The sequence below is a fragment of the Colletotrichum costaricense genome, assembly GCF_030867565.1.
Source record: "Colletotrichum costaricense strain IMI 309622 chromosome Unknown Scaffold_24.1, whole genome shotgun sequence".
In the NCBI taxonomy this organism is placed as follows: Eukaryota; Fungi; Ascomycota; class Sordariomycetes; order Glomerellales; family Glomerellaceae; genus Colletotrichum; species Colletotrichum costaricense.
Window position 1 is genome coordinate 369,884 of NW_026848253.1, and position 19,117 is coordinate 389,000.

The window sequence follows — 19,117 nt, forward strand, 5'->3', positions numbered from 1 at the left end:
TGTCCACCGCCCATACCGGGATTGACCTCCGCTGCTGGGCTGCTGGGGGGGTGCGGAAGCTACGACCACAGCTCCGTCAGTGGGCCACCTCCTGGGGCACGCGGGTTGTCATTAGCGCGAGACACCCGGGCCCCGTCGTTGGGAACGCTCGGCGCGACTTGGAAATGCGACTGGGCTGCTAGAAAGTTACTGGCCTGTGATCCCACACCAATTCAACCTCAACCGCATCGCACACATTGCGCATGCTTTAATGTTGCGCTGTCTCACCGATTCCTCACCCATCCGACTATCCGATCCTACTCTGTACAAACGATACTCCCGATACCCCTAACAGCATCTACCGCGTCCTACGAGCATACCGTCACCCTACGAACCTACCATCACAACACCAAGCGAGCGACGACGAAACCGCGACATGGCAGTGGGTGGACGAGGACAGCTCCGACGTTGATGCTAGCTGAGGCATTGTTGATTCGTCGCCGTCAGGATGCCGCAAGAAGGGGAGCCGAACCCCACGCCGACCGAGACTCCGGCCTTTCGATGGGAGTTTCTCGTATACTTGATCATATGCGGTGCTCTCGCCGTCTTCTTCCTCCTCTACTTCAACAGAGCCTTTGGATCGCTCCTATCGTGGGGCATACGAACCTACACATGGCATCGCTACCGACTCTACATAGACATACAGGCCCTCCAGGTCTCGCTTCTTGGTGGACGTATATTCTTCACCGGTCTACGATATCACGGCAATAACGAGACGTTCCTGATTCAGCATGGCTACGTTACATGGCGATACTGGCTACGGCGAGTGCGCGAGGTGGACATAAAAGCTTCAGCACAACAGCAAGCTGAGCAGGCTTCTGCCGGGACAAACGGACGACACTCGAATCTGCCCTGCCGAGTTACAATGTCTCTGGTTGGCCTGGAATGGTTCATCTACAACCGGAGCCCTGCCTATGACAGCGTTCTGGCTGGCCTCAAGGAGCCCACAGCGACTGCCGAGAACGTGTCGACCGCTTTCGAGTCCAAAGACGAAAACGCTTCGCTGAGAAACCGAGGACAGAGGACGACCGAGAAGCCGGAGCCGTCGCCAGATTCCGCAGAACACGAAAAGGAGACGTCTGGCGCTGCTCTGCTGTCGAGAATTGGCAACACCTTTGGACGCCGTGGATCTTCGGCTAGTCAGACTAGTACCCCCTCCGATGGCCCGGCTGGCAGCAACGATGATGTTCAGGCGGACTCGGATTTGCCATTTCTCCTGCAGCTCTTCCCCATCTTTGTGACATGCCAAAAGGCAGCTGTAGTCATGGGAAACGACAACACCAAGGCCATATTGATTGTCAAGGCCGATGGGCTCTCTGGTGAAATCGATGCCTCAAAGACGTCCACTCCGGACCCGTATAGGCAGAACTTCAAGATCAAGTTCCAGCACCCAATCGTAGAGATGCGGGAGAACGACGACTTCAAGGAAGACCAGGCGACGAGGGCCAGCCGCGAAAAACAGGCAGCCCAGGAGCCTAGTCCTACGTACAAGACTTCATTCTTCCGGCGGCAGAGACGCCGCACGCTGGGGACACTGCGCAACTTGGTGCCGTATTGGCGGAAATCCGTCGAATCCTTCTCTCTGGGCTCGCGCAGTCCGCTCACCACCGCGGTGTCCCAAATACCTGGCTCCAACCAGTGGCAAGGTTTAGCCCGCTATTTGGACGAAGATGAGCAGGATTCGAGGTTGCGGTGGGCGGGCGTCGAGTATGCTGCCGAGTCCACCGTGGTAGACAGCCCCGAGGCGACGCTGACCATCTACTGGGATGTCGTAGGCAAGGTAACGGCCGAGGCGGCGAGCAGACGTTCAAAGGAGAATGCTGCAACGTACATCAACGGCGACGAGGCTCCCGGATGGGGCATGAGTCTTGCCATCAACGGCGGCGTGGTCAACTACGGGCCTTGGGCAGACCGACACCGAGCGGATCTTCAGCGTGTCTTCGTTCCCAGCTTGTCAAAAGACGCCGTTCCCGCGACGCCTTTGGAAGAGGGCGCCTACCGCGTTCCCACGCAGTTCAAATTGTTTGTCGAACTGCTAGATGAGGTGACGCTGCATATCCCTATTCGAGAGGACTCGAAGAATTGGAAGTGGAAGGGCAAAGAGCCGCCCATGAAAGCTCCGCCTCAACCGATGAAGCGCAAGCAGAGAAACCGTGCCAAGAAGAACACAAAGACAGACGCGGCACCCACCCGTCCCGGAGGCTGGCTCGACTTCATCGTGCCTGGCAATTCCACAATATCCTTCACCATGGACATGCTTGCCAGCCAAACGGGGTACCAGATGAAGCTCGACGTCGACCTGCCCAGTACCGAGCTCGCGACCAGCGTGAACCACGAGCTTCTCTGGCGTTCAGGGCCTCAGCGTATTTCCTGCGATCTTTCCACCCCCCTTAAATGGAATACCCTCAGGACGTGGTACTTCAACATCGTCACAGAACAAATGGAACTCTTTATACTGAGAGACCACGTCTTCCTCATCATTGACCTGGTCGACGACTGGGCATCCGGGCCACCGGCCGAGTATCTTGTCTTCACGCCCTTTAGATATTACCTCAATCTCGAGCTCCGCGACGCAATGCTTTACCTAAACGCCAACGACGGCAATATCATCAACAACCCAACTGATCTGGAGGACAACGCCTACGTCATAGCCAAAAGCCCTTCCCTCATTGTAAACTCGTGCATCCCCATTGACAAGTTCCGGCCAAGCATGAATACCGTACCCTTTGTTCTGAGTGCCGAGACGTTTTCGCTGTGGCTACATGTGCCTCCATGGAATACGCAGGGCACGTTTCTCACATCAAAAGAGATCGGTCATGGCGAGAACTTTGAGGTTGACGGGAAATATCACTACAACGCCACGACATCGCCGGCCAATATTGATACCCTAGAAATCAACCTTAGTCTCCAGTCCCCCACGGCAACAATCTACGGATTCATCATACGATATGTCTTGGTTCTCAAGGACAACTACCTTGGTGACTACATCCACTTCAAGACGCTCGAAGAGTACCAAGACCTCTTGCAGCTCAAGGAAAGCAACCCGGATGCAGAGCTCGCAAATCGCCCACCTCCGAAAAAGTCCAACGACTTGGACGTAATTATGAGCGTAAAGATTGACGACCTGCGCCTGCTGTTGCCTGCCAACCTCTATTCCAGCCAGTGCAATGTTCAGGTCGAGACTGCCGGCCTCTCCTTGGACCTCCGCTTCACAAACTACTACATGGACCTGCAGGTCAATCTCAACCCCCTGAACCTGTCTCTCGGAAACGCACAGTCAGGCTCGGAAACACCCATCAGCGCAGTGTCCAGTACCCAGCTGTTCATTGACGGCCTCACCATCTACGGCCACCGTCTATTCGGGCTTCCCCCGAGCGAGCCAACCTACATGTGCAATTGGGACATTTCCGTCGGTACCGTATCGGGAGAGTGCTCTGCCGACTTCTTGACGGCACTCATGGGCGTGGGCAAAGGATTCGCATTCGAATTCGACGATGACGAGAACGCCTTGATACCGCTCTCTTCCGTCATTGTATACGACGTCACTTTCCTGAGGGTGGCTGTTGAGGCGGTCCGCGTCTGGTGCCACGTCGACGAAGCGGCATTCTTGTTCTCGACCGGTACCCTCGACATCAAGTTCAACGACTGGGCCCGTACGCACTACTCTAGGCGAGCCGACATTCGACTCCCGGATCTTCAGGTCTCATGTGTGAATTCGGAATCGGCAATGAGACACAAATGGAAGTCTCAGCACGGCGTCGAAACAGACGCCTTCTTCCAAGCCAGTATTCGCGTGGCCATTATTGGAAGAAAGTTTCATTTCTCTGAAGAGCGCAAGCTGCAGCAGGAGCTCATCCGTCGCGAGGATCAACGGGCTGGGCGAACTGAATTTCTGCTTTTACCGGGCATCTTGGAGGAAACGCTTCCTGACCAGCTTGACCCGCCGGCCCAGGGCTTCCCGCCGGTCCCGCACCCAACGGTCCTGGACGGCGTCGAGGGAGACCAGCGGTCTTTTGATAGTCGTTCGGCCTTTAGTCGATCTCGACCTCTCCGTCACAAGAGCTCGTTTCTATCCACGTCCACCGCCTCCAGCACTAGCAGTGTGGTGAGGCCAAGAAGCTCTGTGAGATCGCGAGCAAAGTCTAGGCAGTCAGACATGTTGCACCCGGACAGCTCTGAAGCAAAAAGGGGTGGGCAGCACCAGCGAGACGTTTCTACGTCGACCGGCCGACACTCGGCATTCTACAGCGCCATTGGAGACGTGAGAGATGCAAGCCACCACTCGTCGGTGGCCTTCTCGAGCCAATTCTACACTCCGCCGTTTCCCCTCGAGAGCGTTCGGCCTGATACGTCAGAGGCTGTCATGCAAAGCATCGAGGAAGACGAAGAAGCGTCCGCCTTTGGATTCTCTGAATTTGGTCTCGACGACATTGACCCCGAGTCTCTGACCGAGGATCGTGCTCATAACAGCATCATACTGGAAATTCCGTCAGGCATCACTGCGTTCTTGAACCCCTCAGCTGTCAAGAATGTGTCGCTATTACTCGCGGCGCTACAGCCGAGTGATCCAGATGATATCCTGGACGCACTACAAATATCATCAATGACGGAAATCTTTGATCTCCAAAAGAAGAGGAAGGTTGCCGGCGAAATCACCGATGTACTCGTCAGGGTCCCAAAGGCCAGCATACGCTTCCTGAACTCTTCCACCGTCGACCGCATAAACCCCGGCGGAGAAGAGCAGGACCAATACGATGTGACCGTGTCAAGACTATCGCTGTGTCTCCGCTCGATCGACGCATGGAAGGACCCGTTGAAGCCCGTTGAGAGCAACAAGAGAACCTCCGTGCTGTTAAAGCTCGGATCTGCCGAGGTGTCAGCCTCAGAACGGCTTTCAGGGGCTGAAGAGAACCAAGCAGCCTTTATGGCGCAGATTGAAAGCGTCATGGTATCACTGGGCTCAAAAGACGTCACGTACATTGACGCAGACATTGGCAGCATCAAGAGCAGCACGGCATCGGAAAAAATCGAGTACCTTGCTTCACTCATCCACAGGACCGGAGTTGTCGCTGCGGAACTGGGAGAGGTGCTGGGCCAGACAATGTCTCGACACGAAGACCGCATCAAACACTTCGTCTACAAGCTCATGACCGAGGGGCATCCCATTGGTGACCCATCCTTCTTGACTCGCCCATCAGCAGTGTTGCGATCTGCCGAGGAGCATCTACGCACCTTTGATTCGTGGAAGATGGCTGCGAGACTGCGTCAAGTCTGGACACACCTGCCTGCGGCCTTCAAAGAAGACCTGCACTTGAGCTGCCTCGCGGCATCAGCCTCGCCACCGGCTGATGCTGCGCAGCGCGTTATTGATGCTTTCCAACGATGGCGCAGCTGGGACCTGTCCGACGTGGCCGATTCTTCACTGATCAAGAATGTCTTCGGAGCGGTAAAGGTGGACGACAAACCCGCATCGCCCGATCTGCCGATCCTGGCCGCCCTGCGCCTCAAGGACGTCCAATTGCTTCTCGACCCAGGGCCAAAGGAGAATAGAGTCGTCTTCTCTGACTTGACGACGAGGCTGGAGCAGAAGGCAGTGCCAAACACCGATGGAGCAGAAGATGTGTCAAAGAACATGACTGTTCTGAATGTCTATTGTGGCGAAGCTGCCGTCATTCTCAACTGGGAACTGTGCGAGCTAGCCGAGGATGTTTTGCGACTGTATAACAAATCCAGCCGGGCTAACAAACCTCCTCAAGAGCCCAAGAGTGAGCCGAAAGTGGACAACACCTCAAAGCCGAAAACCCAAAATGCATTCCACGTTGTGTTGGCGGTCGGGCGAGGCTCCGTTGAAGTGGACACTATCAACCTCAGCGCCACCTCTCTCGGCCACAACATGAAGGTGTCTTGCCTGGTTGATGCCTATGAAACGACTGGCTCATCCATCAACTTCATCCTCAGCTGCGATGCAGTAACGTCCCGCCTCCATCATCGGTCGGAGCTGCTGGGCATGTTCCAGATCAAGGACCCAAGCATCATTGTTTCCCACGAGCTCTTAGAGACGGACACGACGTCATGCCACACTATCAAATCGACGGCCAGCAGTCGTACCTTGACTTTTGCCGTGAAGCAAGATCCCCTCTATCTCGTAGAAGTCGCCGATTATCTGGTCAAGGACGAGTTGACTCAGATACATAAGCTCCAGAAACAGCTGCCAGAATCTCCAGCGCCGCCCCGCAGGAACAGCATCAAGATTGCCGAGCGTCTGTCCTCCTTCAGGGTCAACGTCGCAATGTTCCTAGACGAGTACCGCATCAGCGTCCCATTGCTGCAGTCAATGACCTACAACATCTCTGGCGTTGTAGCGCGCGCAGCTGTGGCTGCCAACTTTGGAAAGGAACTCATCTTTGACTTTGACGTAAAGGAGAACTCTCACGAAGTCCGCATGGACGTCAGAGACCGTCAGCGCAGCATATCGCTTCTCCGTATCCCGCCGACCAATGGTCGCATCGTCAGTCACATGGGCCAGGGGGAGCACTCGGTGTCGGTGTTTGGCTCTGTCGAGCTTATGCAGTTGGACGCCTCTGCGGTCTACAGCCTTTTAACCGCTCTCAACCGACCCCAGATCTCTAGTGCCGTCAACGAGCTTCAGGAGGGTACAAAGGCGATTCAGGGCCACATTAGCGAAATCTTTGGCGAAAAGGCCATCACCAAAGAGAAGCCGTCGCCGCCTGAACCCGACTCGAGTCTCATCTACACCATCCATCTCACCTTGGCCGGGATTGAAGTGTTTGGAAACACGCCCCTCGTGTCTGAAAAGGATCCTACAGCGTGCCTCTCCTTCAAGCTGGACAGAGTGCACCTGGAAGTGGCCAACCGTCACGGGTCTCACGGGCCGATCCTGGCTCAACCAGAACTACACATCAACCTGCGTCAAATTCTCATTGATGTGCAGAAGGGCAGGGACAACGCCATGAGGTCCTGTGGCAGCCTCGCTCTCGGCGCTCTCATCTCGATGAATACGCGGTGCACCGAAGACGGCACCGAAGAAAGGTCATTCAACTTTAGAAGCGACGGTCTAGAGATCGAGCTGTCCCCGGAAACCGTCTCAACGGTAGTGGCCGCTCTGGGCTACATGGGTGACAAGATCAAGGACCTCGATACGTCGCGCGAGCTCGAGTACCTGCGCAAGATCCGACAGACTCGGCCTCGCATTGCCATTAATGATCAGGAAGAGGCAGAGGAACCAGACATCATTGACTCGTTCTTGTCGTCGATTGTGTACCGCTTCGAGGTGCGCGACACGCAGATTTCATGGCTCGTTGGCGACCCCTCGGATGAGCTACTACCGTTGGCGGGCAGCAAGGAAGACCTCATTCTGTCCGTTCAGCTTGTCAGCTTCGGGACTCGCCAGACCAAATCAGCCAGGCTCTCCATTGAAAACTTCCAGCTCCAGATGGTCCCTCCCGGCCAGGACAAGAGTCTCAGATCGCTTCACTCGGCGCTGCTTCCCGAGGTCGTCTTCAACATTGCCTACGTGTCCAATCCAAACACCCGCAGCTTGGCCTTCCAGGCAGTGGGCAAGTCGCTCGACCTGCGCCTGACCTCGGGCTTCATCATTCCTGCTGCGATCCTCAAAGATTCCATCAGCCTTTCCATGCAGAACGTGCAGAGAGCGTCTCAAAACTGGACTACCGGGACCGCACCGCCCAAGGTCGAAAAGGTGGACGAGATCAAGGAACCGGCGCCACCGCAGAGAAGCATACTCGGCACAAAACGGCTAGAGTCTCTGCTGGTGGACGCTGACTTTTCGGGTGCCGTGGTCTATGTATCAGGAAAGAAGCCAACAGACGGACTCCGTGGGAGCTCCAGGACCGGACGGCCTTCATTGGCAGGCAAGTATGGTCAGTTCAGCACGGATGACACGGGAAGCAGCACTGTTCTCAGATCACCAGGTCTGGCCTGGAAGTTTGAGTATCGCGACAACGGAAACGAAGACCCTTCTTTGTACGGCGAGATCAAGATTGACGCCTCGAGCAACATCTTGTACCCGTCTGTGGTGCCCCTCATCATGGACATGACAACCAGCGTCAAAGAAGTCGTGGGCAAGGACAAGGATACGCCTGCGTCAGCGGCAGCCCAGACTCCGGCGGCAGCGGCGAAGCCCAAGGCTGGCAATGAGGATAATATTCTCACTGCTGATCCAAACGCCGTCATTGGACGTCTGAAGCTGAACCTGGGACTGCGCATCTGCCGTCAGGAGTTTTCGCTAAGCTGTCAGCCCATTGCACGTGTGGCTGCCACGACTTGCTTTGACGATATCTACTTCACCGTCAACACGGTGCGCTCACAGGAACAAGGCAACTTCTTTTCCATCTCAGGAGCCTTCTCCAAGCTGCAAGCGTCCGTCCAGCATGTATATTCGCGAGAGTCTACAGGAAGCTTTGACGTCGACTCGATCGTGCTGTCGCTGATGAACAGCAAGCATGTTAGCGGAACGAGCGGCGTGTCTGCCATTCTCAAGGTCAGCCCGATGACCGTCTCCATCAACGCCAAGCAGCTTCAAGACTTTTTGCTGTTTCGCGAGATTTGGTACCCGACGGAGCTGCGGAATACCACGACGGCTCCGGTCGCCAAACTCAACACGGAAACATCACAACAAGGCCACTTGGTGCAGAGATATCAGCAGGTGGCCGCCACAGCAGCGTTCCCCTGGACGGCGACCATTTCGATTACATCTCTTGATGTCAGCGTAGACATGGGTCAGGCCATTGGCAAGTCGGTCTTTGCCATCAAGGAGTTCTGGGTCTCGTCAAAGAAGACGTCGGACTGGGAGCAAAACCTGTGCCTGGGCTTCGAAAAGATTGGCATAGACTGCACAGGCCGGTTGAGCGGCTTCATCGCACTGCAAAAGTTCCAGCTGCGGACATCCATCCAGTGGCCAGAGCGAGAGGCGGCGCTCAACGAAACGCCCCTGGTACAAGCATCCATTGGATTCAGCCAGTTCAGGGTGAAGGCCGCCTTTGACTACCAGGCGTTCCTCGTCGCCGACATAACATCTCTCGAGCTCCTCATGTACAATGTTCGACGCAGTCTCGAAGGCACCGGTGATAGGCTCGTCGCCATCTTTGACGGAGACGCTGTGCAAATCTTTGGCACCACGACGTCGGCAGCACAGGCCGTATCGCTCTACCAAGCGTTCCAAAAACTCATACAGGAGAGGCGCGCCAACTTTGAAATGTCGTTGCAAGAGATTGAGAAATTCATGAGGAGGAGATCCTACCAAAGCGCCGCCTTGTCTCCCCATCTCACAAGCGCGCCAAAGCTTCCAGCCGAAGACACGCTGTCGAAAGCACCCATCTCGCTGGATACAGATGTTGTTGTTACACTTAAGGCACTGAACTTGGGCGTGTTCCCGAGCACGTTTTCGGATCATCAAGTGTTCAAGATGGAGGCTCTCGGCGCGGAAGCGCGATTCGCGGCCAGCATCGAGCAGCGGCGTGTCCACAGCATCTTGGCACTCACCCTCGGACAGCTGCGGATCGGACTCGCGGGTGTCAGGAACATTGAAGCGCCCAAGACGCTCAGCGAGATCTCCGTGGAAGACGTTGTCGAGCGAGCCACGGGATCGCGCGGCGGAACCATTCTCAAAGTGCCCAAGGTCGGCGCCGTGATGCAGACGTGGCAGACACCGAACCGCAACCGCATCGACTACATCTTCAAGAGCGCGTTCGAGGGCAAGGTGGAGGTGGGATGGAACTACTCGCGCATCAGCTACATCCGCGGCATGTGGGCGAGCCACGCCAAATCGCTGGAGCAGACGTGGGGCAAAGAGCTCCCGCTCACGGCGGCGCTCACGGCGATCAAGGTGACGGGCGTACCGGACGCCGACACGGAAGGGGGAGGAGGAGGAGGAGGCGACGGGCAGGCGGGCGGGGGACCGTCGCAGCAGCAGCAAAAGATCACGGCCGAGGTCAACGTCCCGCAGTCCAAGTACGACTACGTTGCGCTGGAGCCGCCGATTATCGAGACGCCTCAGTTGAGGGACATGGGCGAGGCGACGCCGCCGCTGGAGTGGATCGGGCTTCACAGGGACCGTTTGCCGAATCTGACGCACCAGATTGTGATTGTGGCGTTGCTTGAGTTGGCCGGGGAGGTGGAGGATGCGTATTCAAAGATTCTGGGGTCATGAAGGGACTTTGGTCTTGAGGATGGGAAGGCGAAGCCGCAAAGGGCCACGGCGTTGAGTCACTCGGCAGACAATCGTTTTCGGCGTTAAAGGAGTTAAGCATTTGGGTCGTTGGACCTTGAGCATCACTACGGCACATTGGGGGATACCATTCAAGCATCGACTTATTAATCAAAACATGATATTATTCCCACGGCGACTGACACACCCGGACTTGTGAGTGACGAGCCCACTGTGGGATGAGGCGCATGCAGTGACAGGCAGAAGTGTAAATAAGCATCCTGACGAAAGATAAGTAGAGAGGCGAGGTTTGCTTTGACGGGACGAGCCAGACCGATATATGGTCCGCGGCTTTGGATGCCGGTGAGTCGTGGTCCGGTCGGGAAGTGGCAGTCGCAGGTGTGGGTACCATGACGGCGTCCCGATTAGGCTGACCGAGAATCTGCACATCAGCCAGTCCGGCCGGGTGTCTGATCTTCCGCCACCCCGGATGATTTGGTCTACCGTCTCACTGCGGGCAGAGTAGGTAAGCTTTGTAGGGAGAATTCATGGCCAACGCCGACTCCGTCATTGGGTGCTGAAGAGCCCAATTCGCAGCCATGCCGTCTACGCGGGGCGGGTTTGAAAGCGGTGATGGTTGATCTCACCATCTTTGCGGTGCACCAGGGTGGGCTGGCTTTGGGTACAGTGCAGTGCACGGTAGAGGCCAAGCGAGGCGGGGTAGTTTTGATTGTTTAGATAAGCAGGGAGAGCTCTTTCCCTCAGACTTCTTGAGCTGAGCTTACGCAGTAGAGTTTCTTCACTCTCTTGCAAGTACCATGGAATGCTTAGCTAAGGTAAGATAGCTTTGAAGCAGTGGCCGTGTACCTTGGCCTGACGGGAGGGAGCTTTGTCTAATTCAAACAAGGCGTGTGTCAAATGTGCGTCCAGCTCGAATGGGAGAGCAGTTGAGACGACCTAACTGGGGGTGTTTGGGGGTGTACTGCGCAAGTGGTGAGGTACCGATTCTGGTGCGAGGAGGAGAGGGTTACTGCCCTTTCCCTCGCATAAGGAAGGCACCTGGCACACTGCCCCTCCTTGCACAGACCGGCCGGGTGAAGTGCCCCGAGTAGAGGTCTGGAGCAAATACTTGCTGCGTTTCCTAGTGTGCAAGGTGCTGACGAAAGGCTGGAAGGCTGTTGCTGGGGCACCCCATACCTTCCTTGCCTTGCAAAAGATAATACTGTATGCGTACTGCGGCAGAGGTGACAAGCAGTCAAAGTGAGTGGCGCCACGGTTGTTAGTGAGAGAAGAGGCTAGGTACAGGTCTGCGAATAACGAAGTGATAAAGGTGAAGGTGGATCATTGGATGGGATCCAGAGGGCGAGAGGTACGTCCACAGTGCGTAAGAAGAGGGGCAGGAAGGAGACGCCCCATGTGAGGTGTGCCGTGCCTGCCCAAATGCTTTGCAGATGCTGTGGTTGGAGAGGGGAAGGGCGAAAAAACCAGGAAGGAGGGACCTCGAGAGTGGCGGGGTTTTTTTTTCTCTCACACTCTTTTTTTGCTGGTGCCCCACCTACCTTACCCATTTTTTCCCTTCCGGCGGGCCAGTCAGTCACTAACTTTTTTTTTTCACCTTTCCCTCGGGGCAACCGCCTGCCTCACACGGCCAAGGCAAGGCGAGGACGCACCGGTTCCCTTTTTTTTCCATTCCTTCCCCCTCCCACCTTTTTACCCTTCTACCCCCCCCATCCCATTCACCTCTTTTCGACGATAAAAGAATCGGTAGAGGAGCTCATCAGTTCCCCTGTCGTTTCCTGGAACCGTCGACTTTTCAACCTTTCGAGGCAACCCTCACATCTTCATCTGTCTTCCTTCATTCTCTCCCAGCAGAGAAAAGGATTCAGCACTCTGTGAGCGCGGGGCAGATTCTTCAACCCCGCTTCGCCCAACTTCGACTCTACACATCCCACCCGACACAGAAATTTCAAAGAGCTCGCTGAGCCACCGCCGTCAAGATGGTCAAGTAAGTTCATCAGAACCCATCTTACTCTGGTCTCGGGCATAAGCAACATCACGACATGTCTCTTCATCATCATCATCAACACCATCATGGAGCAATGCCTGCACACTTTGCCGCATCGTTGCAGCAAAGCTTTGCTGAGCGCCCATCTCTACCCCGCCCCTCACCTCACCTCACTTTGACCTTCTCCCCTCACTCTCCTTCGGAGTTAAGCTCCCACACACAGCCAAACACCATACTAACCATGCTCTCACCACAGCTTCACCGTCGAGGAGATCCGTGGGCTCATGGACAAGCCCACCAACGTCCGTAACATGTCCGTCATTGCCCACGTCGATCACGGAAAGTCCACCCTCACCGACTCCCTTCTCTCCAAGGCCGGTATCATCTCCACCGCCAAGGCCGGAGACGCGAGAGCCACGGATACCCGTGCCGACGAGCAGGAGCGTGGTATTACCATCAAGTCTACCGCCATCTCCCTGTACCACAACGTCGACCCCGACGATGTCAAGGACATTGTTGGCCAGAAGACCGACGGCACCGACTTCCTCATCAACCTGATCGACTCCCCCGGTCACGTTGATTTCTCTTCCGAAGTCACTGCTGCTCTCCGTGTCACTGACGGTGCTCTCGTCGTCGTCGACACCGTCGAGGGTGTCTGCGTCCAGACCGAGACTGTCCTGCGTCAGGCCCTCGGTGAGCGCATCAAGCCCGTCGTCATCATCAACAAGGTCGACCGTGCTCTTCTCGAGCTTCAGGTCTCCAAGGAGGACCTTTACCAGTCCTTCTCCCGTACCATCGAGTCCGTCAACGTCATCATCTCCACCTACTTTGACAAGTCGCTCGGTGACGTCCAGGTCTACCCTGACAAGGGTACCATCGCCTTCGGTTCCGGTCTTCACGGCTGGGCCTTCACCATCCGCCAGTTCGCCGTCCGCTACGCCAAGAAGTTTGGTGTCGACCGCAACAAGATGATGGAGCGTCTCTGGGGCGACAACTACTTCAACCCCCACACCAAGAAGTGGACCAACAAGAGCACCCACGAGGGCAAGCAGCTCGAGCGTGCCTTCAACCAGTTCATCTTGGACCCCATCTTCAAGATCTTCTCCGCCGTCATGAACTTCAAGAAGGAGGAGGTCGCCACCCTTCTCCAGAAGCTCGACCTCAAGCTCCCCGTTGAGGACCGCGAGAAGGAGGGCAAGCAGCTCCTCAAGGCCGTCATGCGCACTTTCCTCCCCGCCGCCGACGCCCTTCTCGAGATGATGATTCTCCACCTCCCCTCCCCCGTCACCGCCCAGAAGTACCGCGCCGAGACTCTGTACGAGGGTCCCCCCGACGATGAGGCCGCCATTGCCATCCGCGACTGCGATGCCAAGGGTCCCCTCATGCTCTACGTCTCCAAGATGGTTCCCACCTCCGACAAGGGTCGCTTCTACGCTTTCGGTCGTGTCTTCGCCGGTACCGTCAAGTCCGGTATCAAGGTCCGCATCCAGGGCCCCAACTACACCCCCGGCAAGAAGGAGGATCTCTTCATCAAGGCTATCCAGCGTACCGTCCTCATGATGGGTGGCAAGGTCGAGGCCATCGACGACATGCCTGCCGGTAACATTGTCGGTCTCGTTGGTATTGACCAGTTCCTCCTCAAGTCTGGTACCCTCACCACCTCCGACACCGCCCACAACCTCAAGGTCATGAAGTTCTCCGTCTCCCCCGTCGTCCAGCGCTCCGTCCAGGTCAAGAACGCCCAGGATCTCCCCAAGCTCGTCGAGGGTCTCAAGCGTCTCTCCAAGTCCGACCCCTGTGTCCTGACCATGACCTCCGAGTCTGGTGAGCACATTGTCGCCGGTGCCGGTGAGCTCCACTTGGAGATTTGCCTGAACGATCTCATGAACGACCACGCCGGTGTTCCCCTCATCATCTCCGACCCCGTCGTCCAGTACCGTGAGACCGTTGTTGGCAAGTCCAGCATCACCGCTCTCTCCAAGTCTCCCAACAAGCACAACCGTATCTACATGATCGCTGAGCCCATCGACGAGGAGCTCTCCAAGGAGATCGAGGCTGGCAAGATCAGCCCCCGTGACGATTTCAAGGCCCGCGCCCGTGTCCTCGCTGACGACTTCGGCTGGGATGTCACTGACGCCCGTAAGATCTGGACCTTCGGCCCCGACACCACCGGTGCCAACTTGCTCGTCGACCAGACCAAGGCCGTCCAGTACCTCAACGAAATCAAGGACTCCGTCGTCTCTGGTTTCCAGTGGGCCACCCGCGAGGGTCCCGTTGCCGAGGAGCCCATGCGTTCCGTCCGCTGGAACATCATGGATGTCACCCTCCACGCCGATGCCATTCACCGTGGTGGTGGCCAGATCATCCCCACCTCCCGCCGTGTCCTGTACGCCGCCGCCCTTCTCGCCGAGCCCGCTCTCCTCGAGCCCGTCTTCTTGGTCGAGATCCAGGTGCCCGAGCAGGCCATGGGTGGTGTCTACGGTGTCCTTACCCGCAGACGTGGTCACGTCTTCGGTGAGGAGCAGCGCCCCGGTACTCCCCTGTTCACCATCAAGGCCTACCTGCCCGTCATGGAGTCCTTCGGCTTCAACAGTGACCTGCGCCAGGCCACCTCCGGACAGGCCTTCCCCCAGTCCGTCTTTGACCACTGGCAGCCCCTGCCCGGTGGCTCTCCTCTGGACGGCACCTCCAAGGTCGGCCAGATCGTCCAGGAGATGCGTAAGCGCAAGGGTCTCAAGGTTGAGGTTCCCGGTGTTGAGAACGTGAGTTTCCCTAATAAACCTCCATGACTGATCAATGCTAACGAATCGCAGTACTACGACAAGTTGTAAACGCCTTTCCCACGGGTTAATAGAAAATGGCGTTGTGCCTTTTTGGGCATTTATGACGAACTGGGTTTGGTGGATGATATCAAAAATTATGACCCCGTTCTTTCCATAGCTTTCGCGTAGTCTCAAATGAAGACAAGTTCAATATGTAAATGCTGCATTGTGCCTGTACTGTGATGAAGTAACACGAGTCTGTTGAATCTCAGATCGCCGTGCCATATCCTCCCGAGACAAGACTGAGATCTGCAGCGGGCAACGGCAGCGGGCAGCAGCAGCGACGCCGACCCTCGCATGGATCCCACTTAGGTTTAAAGTGGGTCGTCTTAGCGAGCTCTGCAAATAAAAGCTTTCAGCCTCGTTCCGACAAAGCTCCTTCTCGCAACAACCTCTCATTTCTGGGCAAATTTTTGTTTGTTCGCGTGGCTTCCCGCCGAGCAACAACAATGACTCCAACCTGTCCATACATTACTTGAGTATCAGACTTATTGATACGTCAACCCTTTTGTTCTTCAATCCCATGACCTGGCGCGACCCTGACTGCGACGACCATGTTTCTAGCAGAGGAGGATGCGCCCTTGCTCAGGACGTGGCTCCTGAGCAAGCTGCCTGAAGTGTTCGTCTCTCTGCCAGCTGCCTCGTAATTGCTCTTGCTGACCACTCCCAGATCCGATACAGAGACAGACATCTTGGCCGACTATGTCCTTGCTCTTCTCGCCTCGCAGGAAGGCGACGCTGCGCACATTCGTGCGGCATGCGAAAGCGAATTGCCGCAGTTCCTCAACACAGGTTAGCGTGATAACAATGACGACGCGTTCAAGCTCTCGCTAACAAACCGTACCACAGACACCGCGCCGGAATTCGTTGACGAGCTGTTTCGCGTCATTGAGTACAAGTCGTTTCTCCCGGGCGCGCCTCCCCCGCCCAAGAGGTTGACAGAGGCAGACAATCGCTCGGCGGCTTCGGAGTTTCCGTCTCAGGGTGGTTCGCGAAAGCGCTCATTCAATGAGAGGAGCGACGCCGGCGCTTCGGGCGATCGGGACGCGGGCTTCGAGGAGCGCGCTTACAAGCAACCTCGCCGGAGTCAGTGGGACTCGACGGCTTCGGGTGCTGGAGGGTACTCTGCGCAGCCGTTCCCTGCCGATGGCTCGTTCCAGCTGTCGGCTACGGCGGCGCCGTACGACCCAAACTTCCCGCGAGGAGCACCAACTGGCCCCCAGAACTGGCGCGGGATGCCTCAGATGCCACCGGCCTATCCTCAGGGCGCCGCCCCGCCTCAAGGGCCACGAAGAAATAGGCAGAAATGCCGCGACTTCGCGACCAAGGGGTACTGCGCTCGGGGAAGCTCATGCCAGTATGACCACGGCGTCGAGCCCATCTGGTTGCCGCCTAGCGGTCCTAGTGGTCCTCAGAAATTCGATGGTGAGTTCAACATCTTTTCTGTCCATCACACCCAACCCGTAGCATGATGAGTAATCCATCAGAGCATTCGTGCGATGACTTTACAAAAAATTTTATAAGGTTGACTACTGAAAGCTACACATTCTTTACCATTTTTGTTATTGAACATCGTTGGACGAGTCTTAGACTGACATAATGGCACAGACTTTGATCCCCGAGACGCGGCCATGATGATGTCGCAAAACTTCCAACAAATGCAGCAGCTCATGGAGGCATTCAACGCTGAGCGATCCAGTCGCGAGGGCCGCAAGAACCGCCGTGCTACTAGAGGCAAACGGCGTCAGAACAGAGCCTCCTTTTCCGCTGAAGGCCCTGTTGAGGATACCACGAAGACGACAATCGTCGTGGAGAACATACCCGAGGAGTACCTGTCTGAGGAGGAAGTCCGCAAGTTCTTCTCCGAGTTTGGCGATATTCAAGAGGTCTCGCTGCAGCCTCACAAGCGGCTCGCAACTGTCACGTATGACACGTGGGATGCTGCCAATGCGGCGTACCGGTCTCCCAAGGTCATCTTTGACAACCGCTTCGTCAGAGTGTTTTGGTTCGTGGAAGAGAGCGAGCAGGCTGCCGCACGCGCTGCTGCCAATGGCGAAGACCCAGACGCTGAGCCGGAGATTGATCTTGAGGAGTTTATGAAGAAGCAAGAAGAGGCCCAGCGGCAGCACGAGGAAAAAGCGCAAAAGAAGGCAGAGCTAGACAAGCAACGCCAAGAACTGGAGCAGCGGCAACGCGAGCTTCTCGCCCAGCACCGCGAGGTTCAGCAGAAGCTTCAAGCTAAGTTGGCCTCGAAGAACGGCGATGGAGGGGAGAATGGAGAAGAGGGCTCGTTGAATTCGGCGCTTCGCGCGCAGCTCGCGGCTCTCGAAGACGAGGCTAAGCTCCTCGGTCTCGACCCGAGCGCGACGGATGAACCGTCCAACTCGTGGCATGCGAGCTATCGCGGACGGGGTCGCGGCAGAGGCGGCTTCGTCCCGCGTGGCCGTGGCTACGCTCCTCGAGGAAGAGGATCATACCGCGGCGGGTACCAAGGCGATGTCCACGTCGCCTACGCCGCGTACTCGCTCGACAACCGTCCTCGGACTGTGTCCGTCACGGGTGTGGACTTTACTTCGTCTGAGAAGGACGAGGTGCTTCGGCAATATTTGCTTGCTGTCGGTGAATTTACAGACATCAACACCACCCCGTCCAAGACCGAAGTCACCTTCAAGGACCGCAAGACGGCTGAGAAGTTCTTTTACGGTCTCCCCAAGCAGGAGATCCCAGGCATCGACGGCCAACTCGAGCTGTCGTGGGTCGCCACGCCCCTGGCCCCCGTCAAGACTGTTGAGAATGGCGCATCGTCAAAGACCCAGGGCGCGTCTGACCATGATATGGCCATGGGCAACGCCGCACCTAATGGATCGTCGGCGGCACGTGACCTGATGGAGCAGCAGCCGGAACAGCAGCGGGATATGGACTATGATGTTGCGGATGACGATGACTGGGGAGTTGAGTAGGGGGTGCTCGTCGTATGGAAGAGAGCAGAGGACGAAGTAGACTACAGTGTTACCTGTATACGTTCCAAGTAGTAGGATGCAGGTTTGGGACGAGGATTCGTCTCACGATATTGTCTCAACGGACACTAAAGCGACACGTTACCGCAAGAATTGATACCAAAATTTGATACCCCCAAGGCGAACTCTATGTCGTATGCGTGATGTTTAATAATTGGTGAGGGCCATTTAGTGATGTCGCAGTTGTCGTCAGGAGCCGAGATTTCTTGGTGAAGGGCTTTTGAATAACGACTTTTAAAGTCTTACAGCTGCTAACTCTCAGTATTCCGCTAGAAAACTTTTGACGTGGTGTTCTAGGTACGAGCTGAGAGGGTTAATCAGCGCGAAATCGGCGGTGAGAAGGTTGTGAGAGTTTGACGGGTCGTGATAAGTCTACCATAATGAGAGCTGCCCGAGGACTTTATCAGAGTATAAATGACAAGCTACCAGCCAAGATTTGTTTGATCACTGGGTCTTGAGTACTCCGTACCACTCACTCTAACCCATCTTCTACGAAGCCCATCGTCACTAATGTGAGAGGTGATGAAGGTCTAGAGCGGGGCCAAGGGTCCGAAACCTGTCCCGGCATTTGGCTAAGCTTGGAATGCATGCTCTGAAAGGATACGAAAGCGGGAAACGTAAAAACCCAGGAACAGGATTCATGGTAGACGCATAGAGTCAAGGCGTTGGTTGAGTTTAAGAAAACAAGACTCTGCCTACTGTTTCAGCCATTGAATTGATCAACATTATTTGGTCAGCGTCGTAACGGAAACGATGTTTTCCCTCTCTGTTTCTCCTCTATCTGTTCTGCTTGTACGGGAACTAGAAACTATCCCGTGTTCGTCTGTGGCTTGCACCATAGTTGAGAAGGTTATCTTTTATTTCATGGCTACAGCGGATGTCGGGCATGAATGAGACGCACGGCAGGACACCGACGCAAACGTGAATCGCATCGCGCGAGTGGGACGACGCCAGCGCAGAACAAGGGTGGATCTGACGACGGATAAGGGGTCGATGAGGGACGATGTTGGTCCTGGTGGGTTCTCTGGCGGATGCATGAAGCAAGGGT

At 56.0% G+C, this 19,117-nt stretch overlaps 2 protein-coding genes across 2 annotated transcripts; both read left to right on the forward strand.

The window, feature by feature from the left end:
- Positions 1-487: 487 nt before the first annotated feature.
- CCOS01_15521 (fermentation associated protein) lies at positions 488-10,228 on the forward strand (the record flags this gene model as incomplete). Its single annotated transcript, XM_060463660.1, has 1 exon — positions 488-10,228. One exon carries the CDS (start codon positions 488-490, stop codon positions 10,226-10,228), a length of 9,741 nt encoding a protein of 3,246 aa, XP_060305804.1.
- Positions 10,229-12,222: 1,994 nt separating this feature from the next.
- Positions 12,223-18,012, forward strand: CCOS01_15522 (translation elongation factor aEF-2; the record flags this gene model as incomplete). Its single annotated transcript, XM_060463661.1, has 6 exons — positions 12,223-12,230; positions 12,487-14,992; positions 15,265-15,371; positions 15,723-15,844; positions 15,902-16,477; positions 16,661-18,012. 6 exons carry the CDS (start codon positions 12,223-12,225, stop codon positions 18,010-18,012), a joined length of 4,671 nt encoding a protein of 1,556 aa, XP_060305805.1.
- Between the last annotated feature and the right edge of the window lie 1,105 nt (positions 18,013-19,117).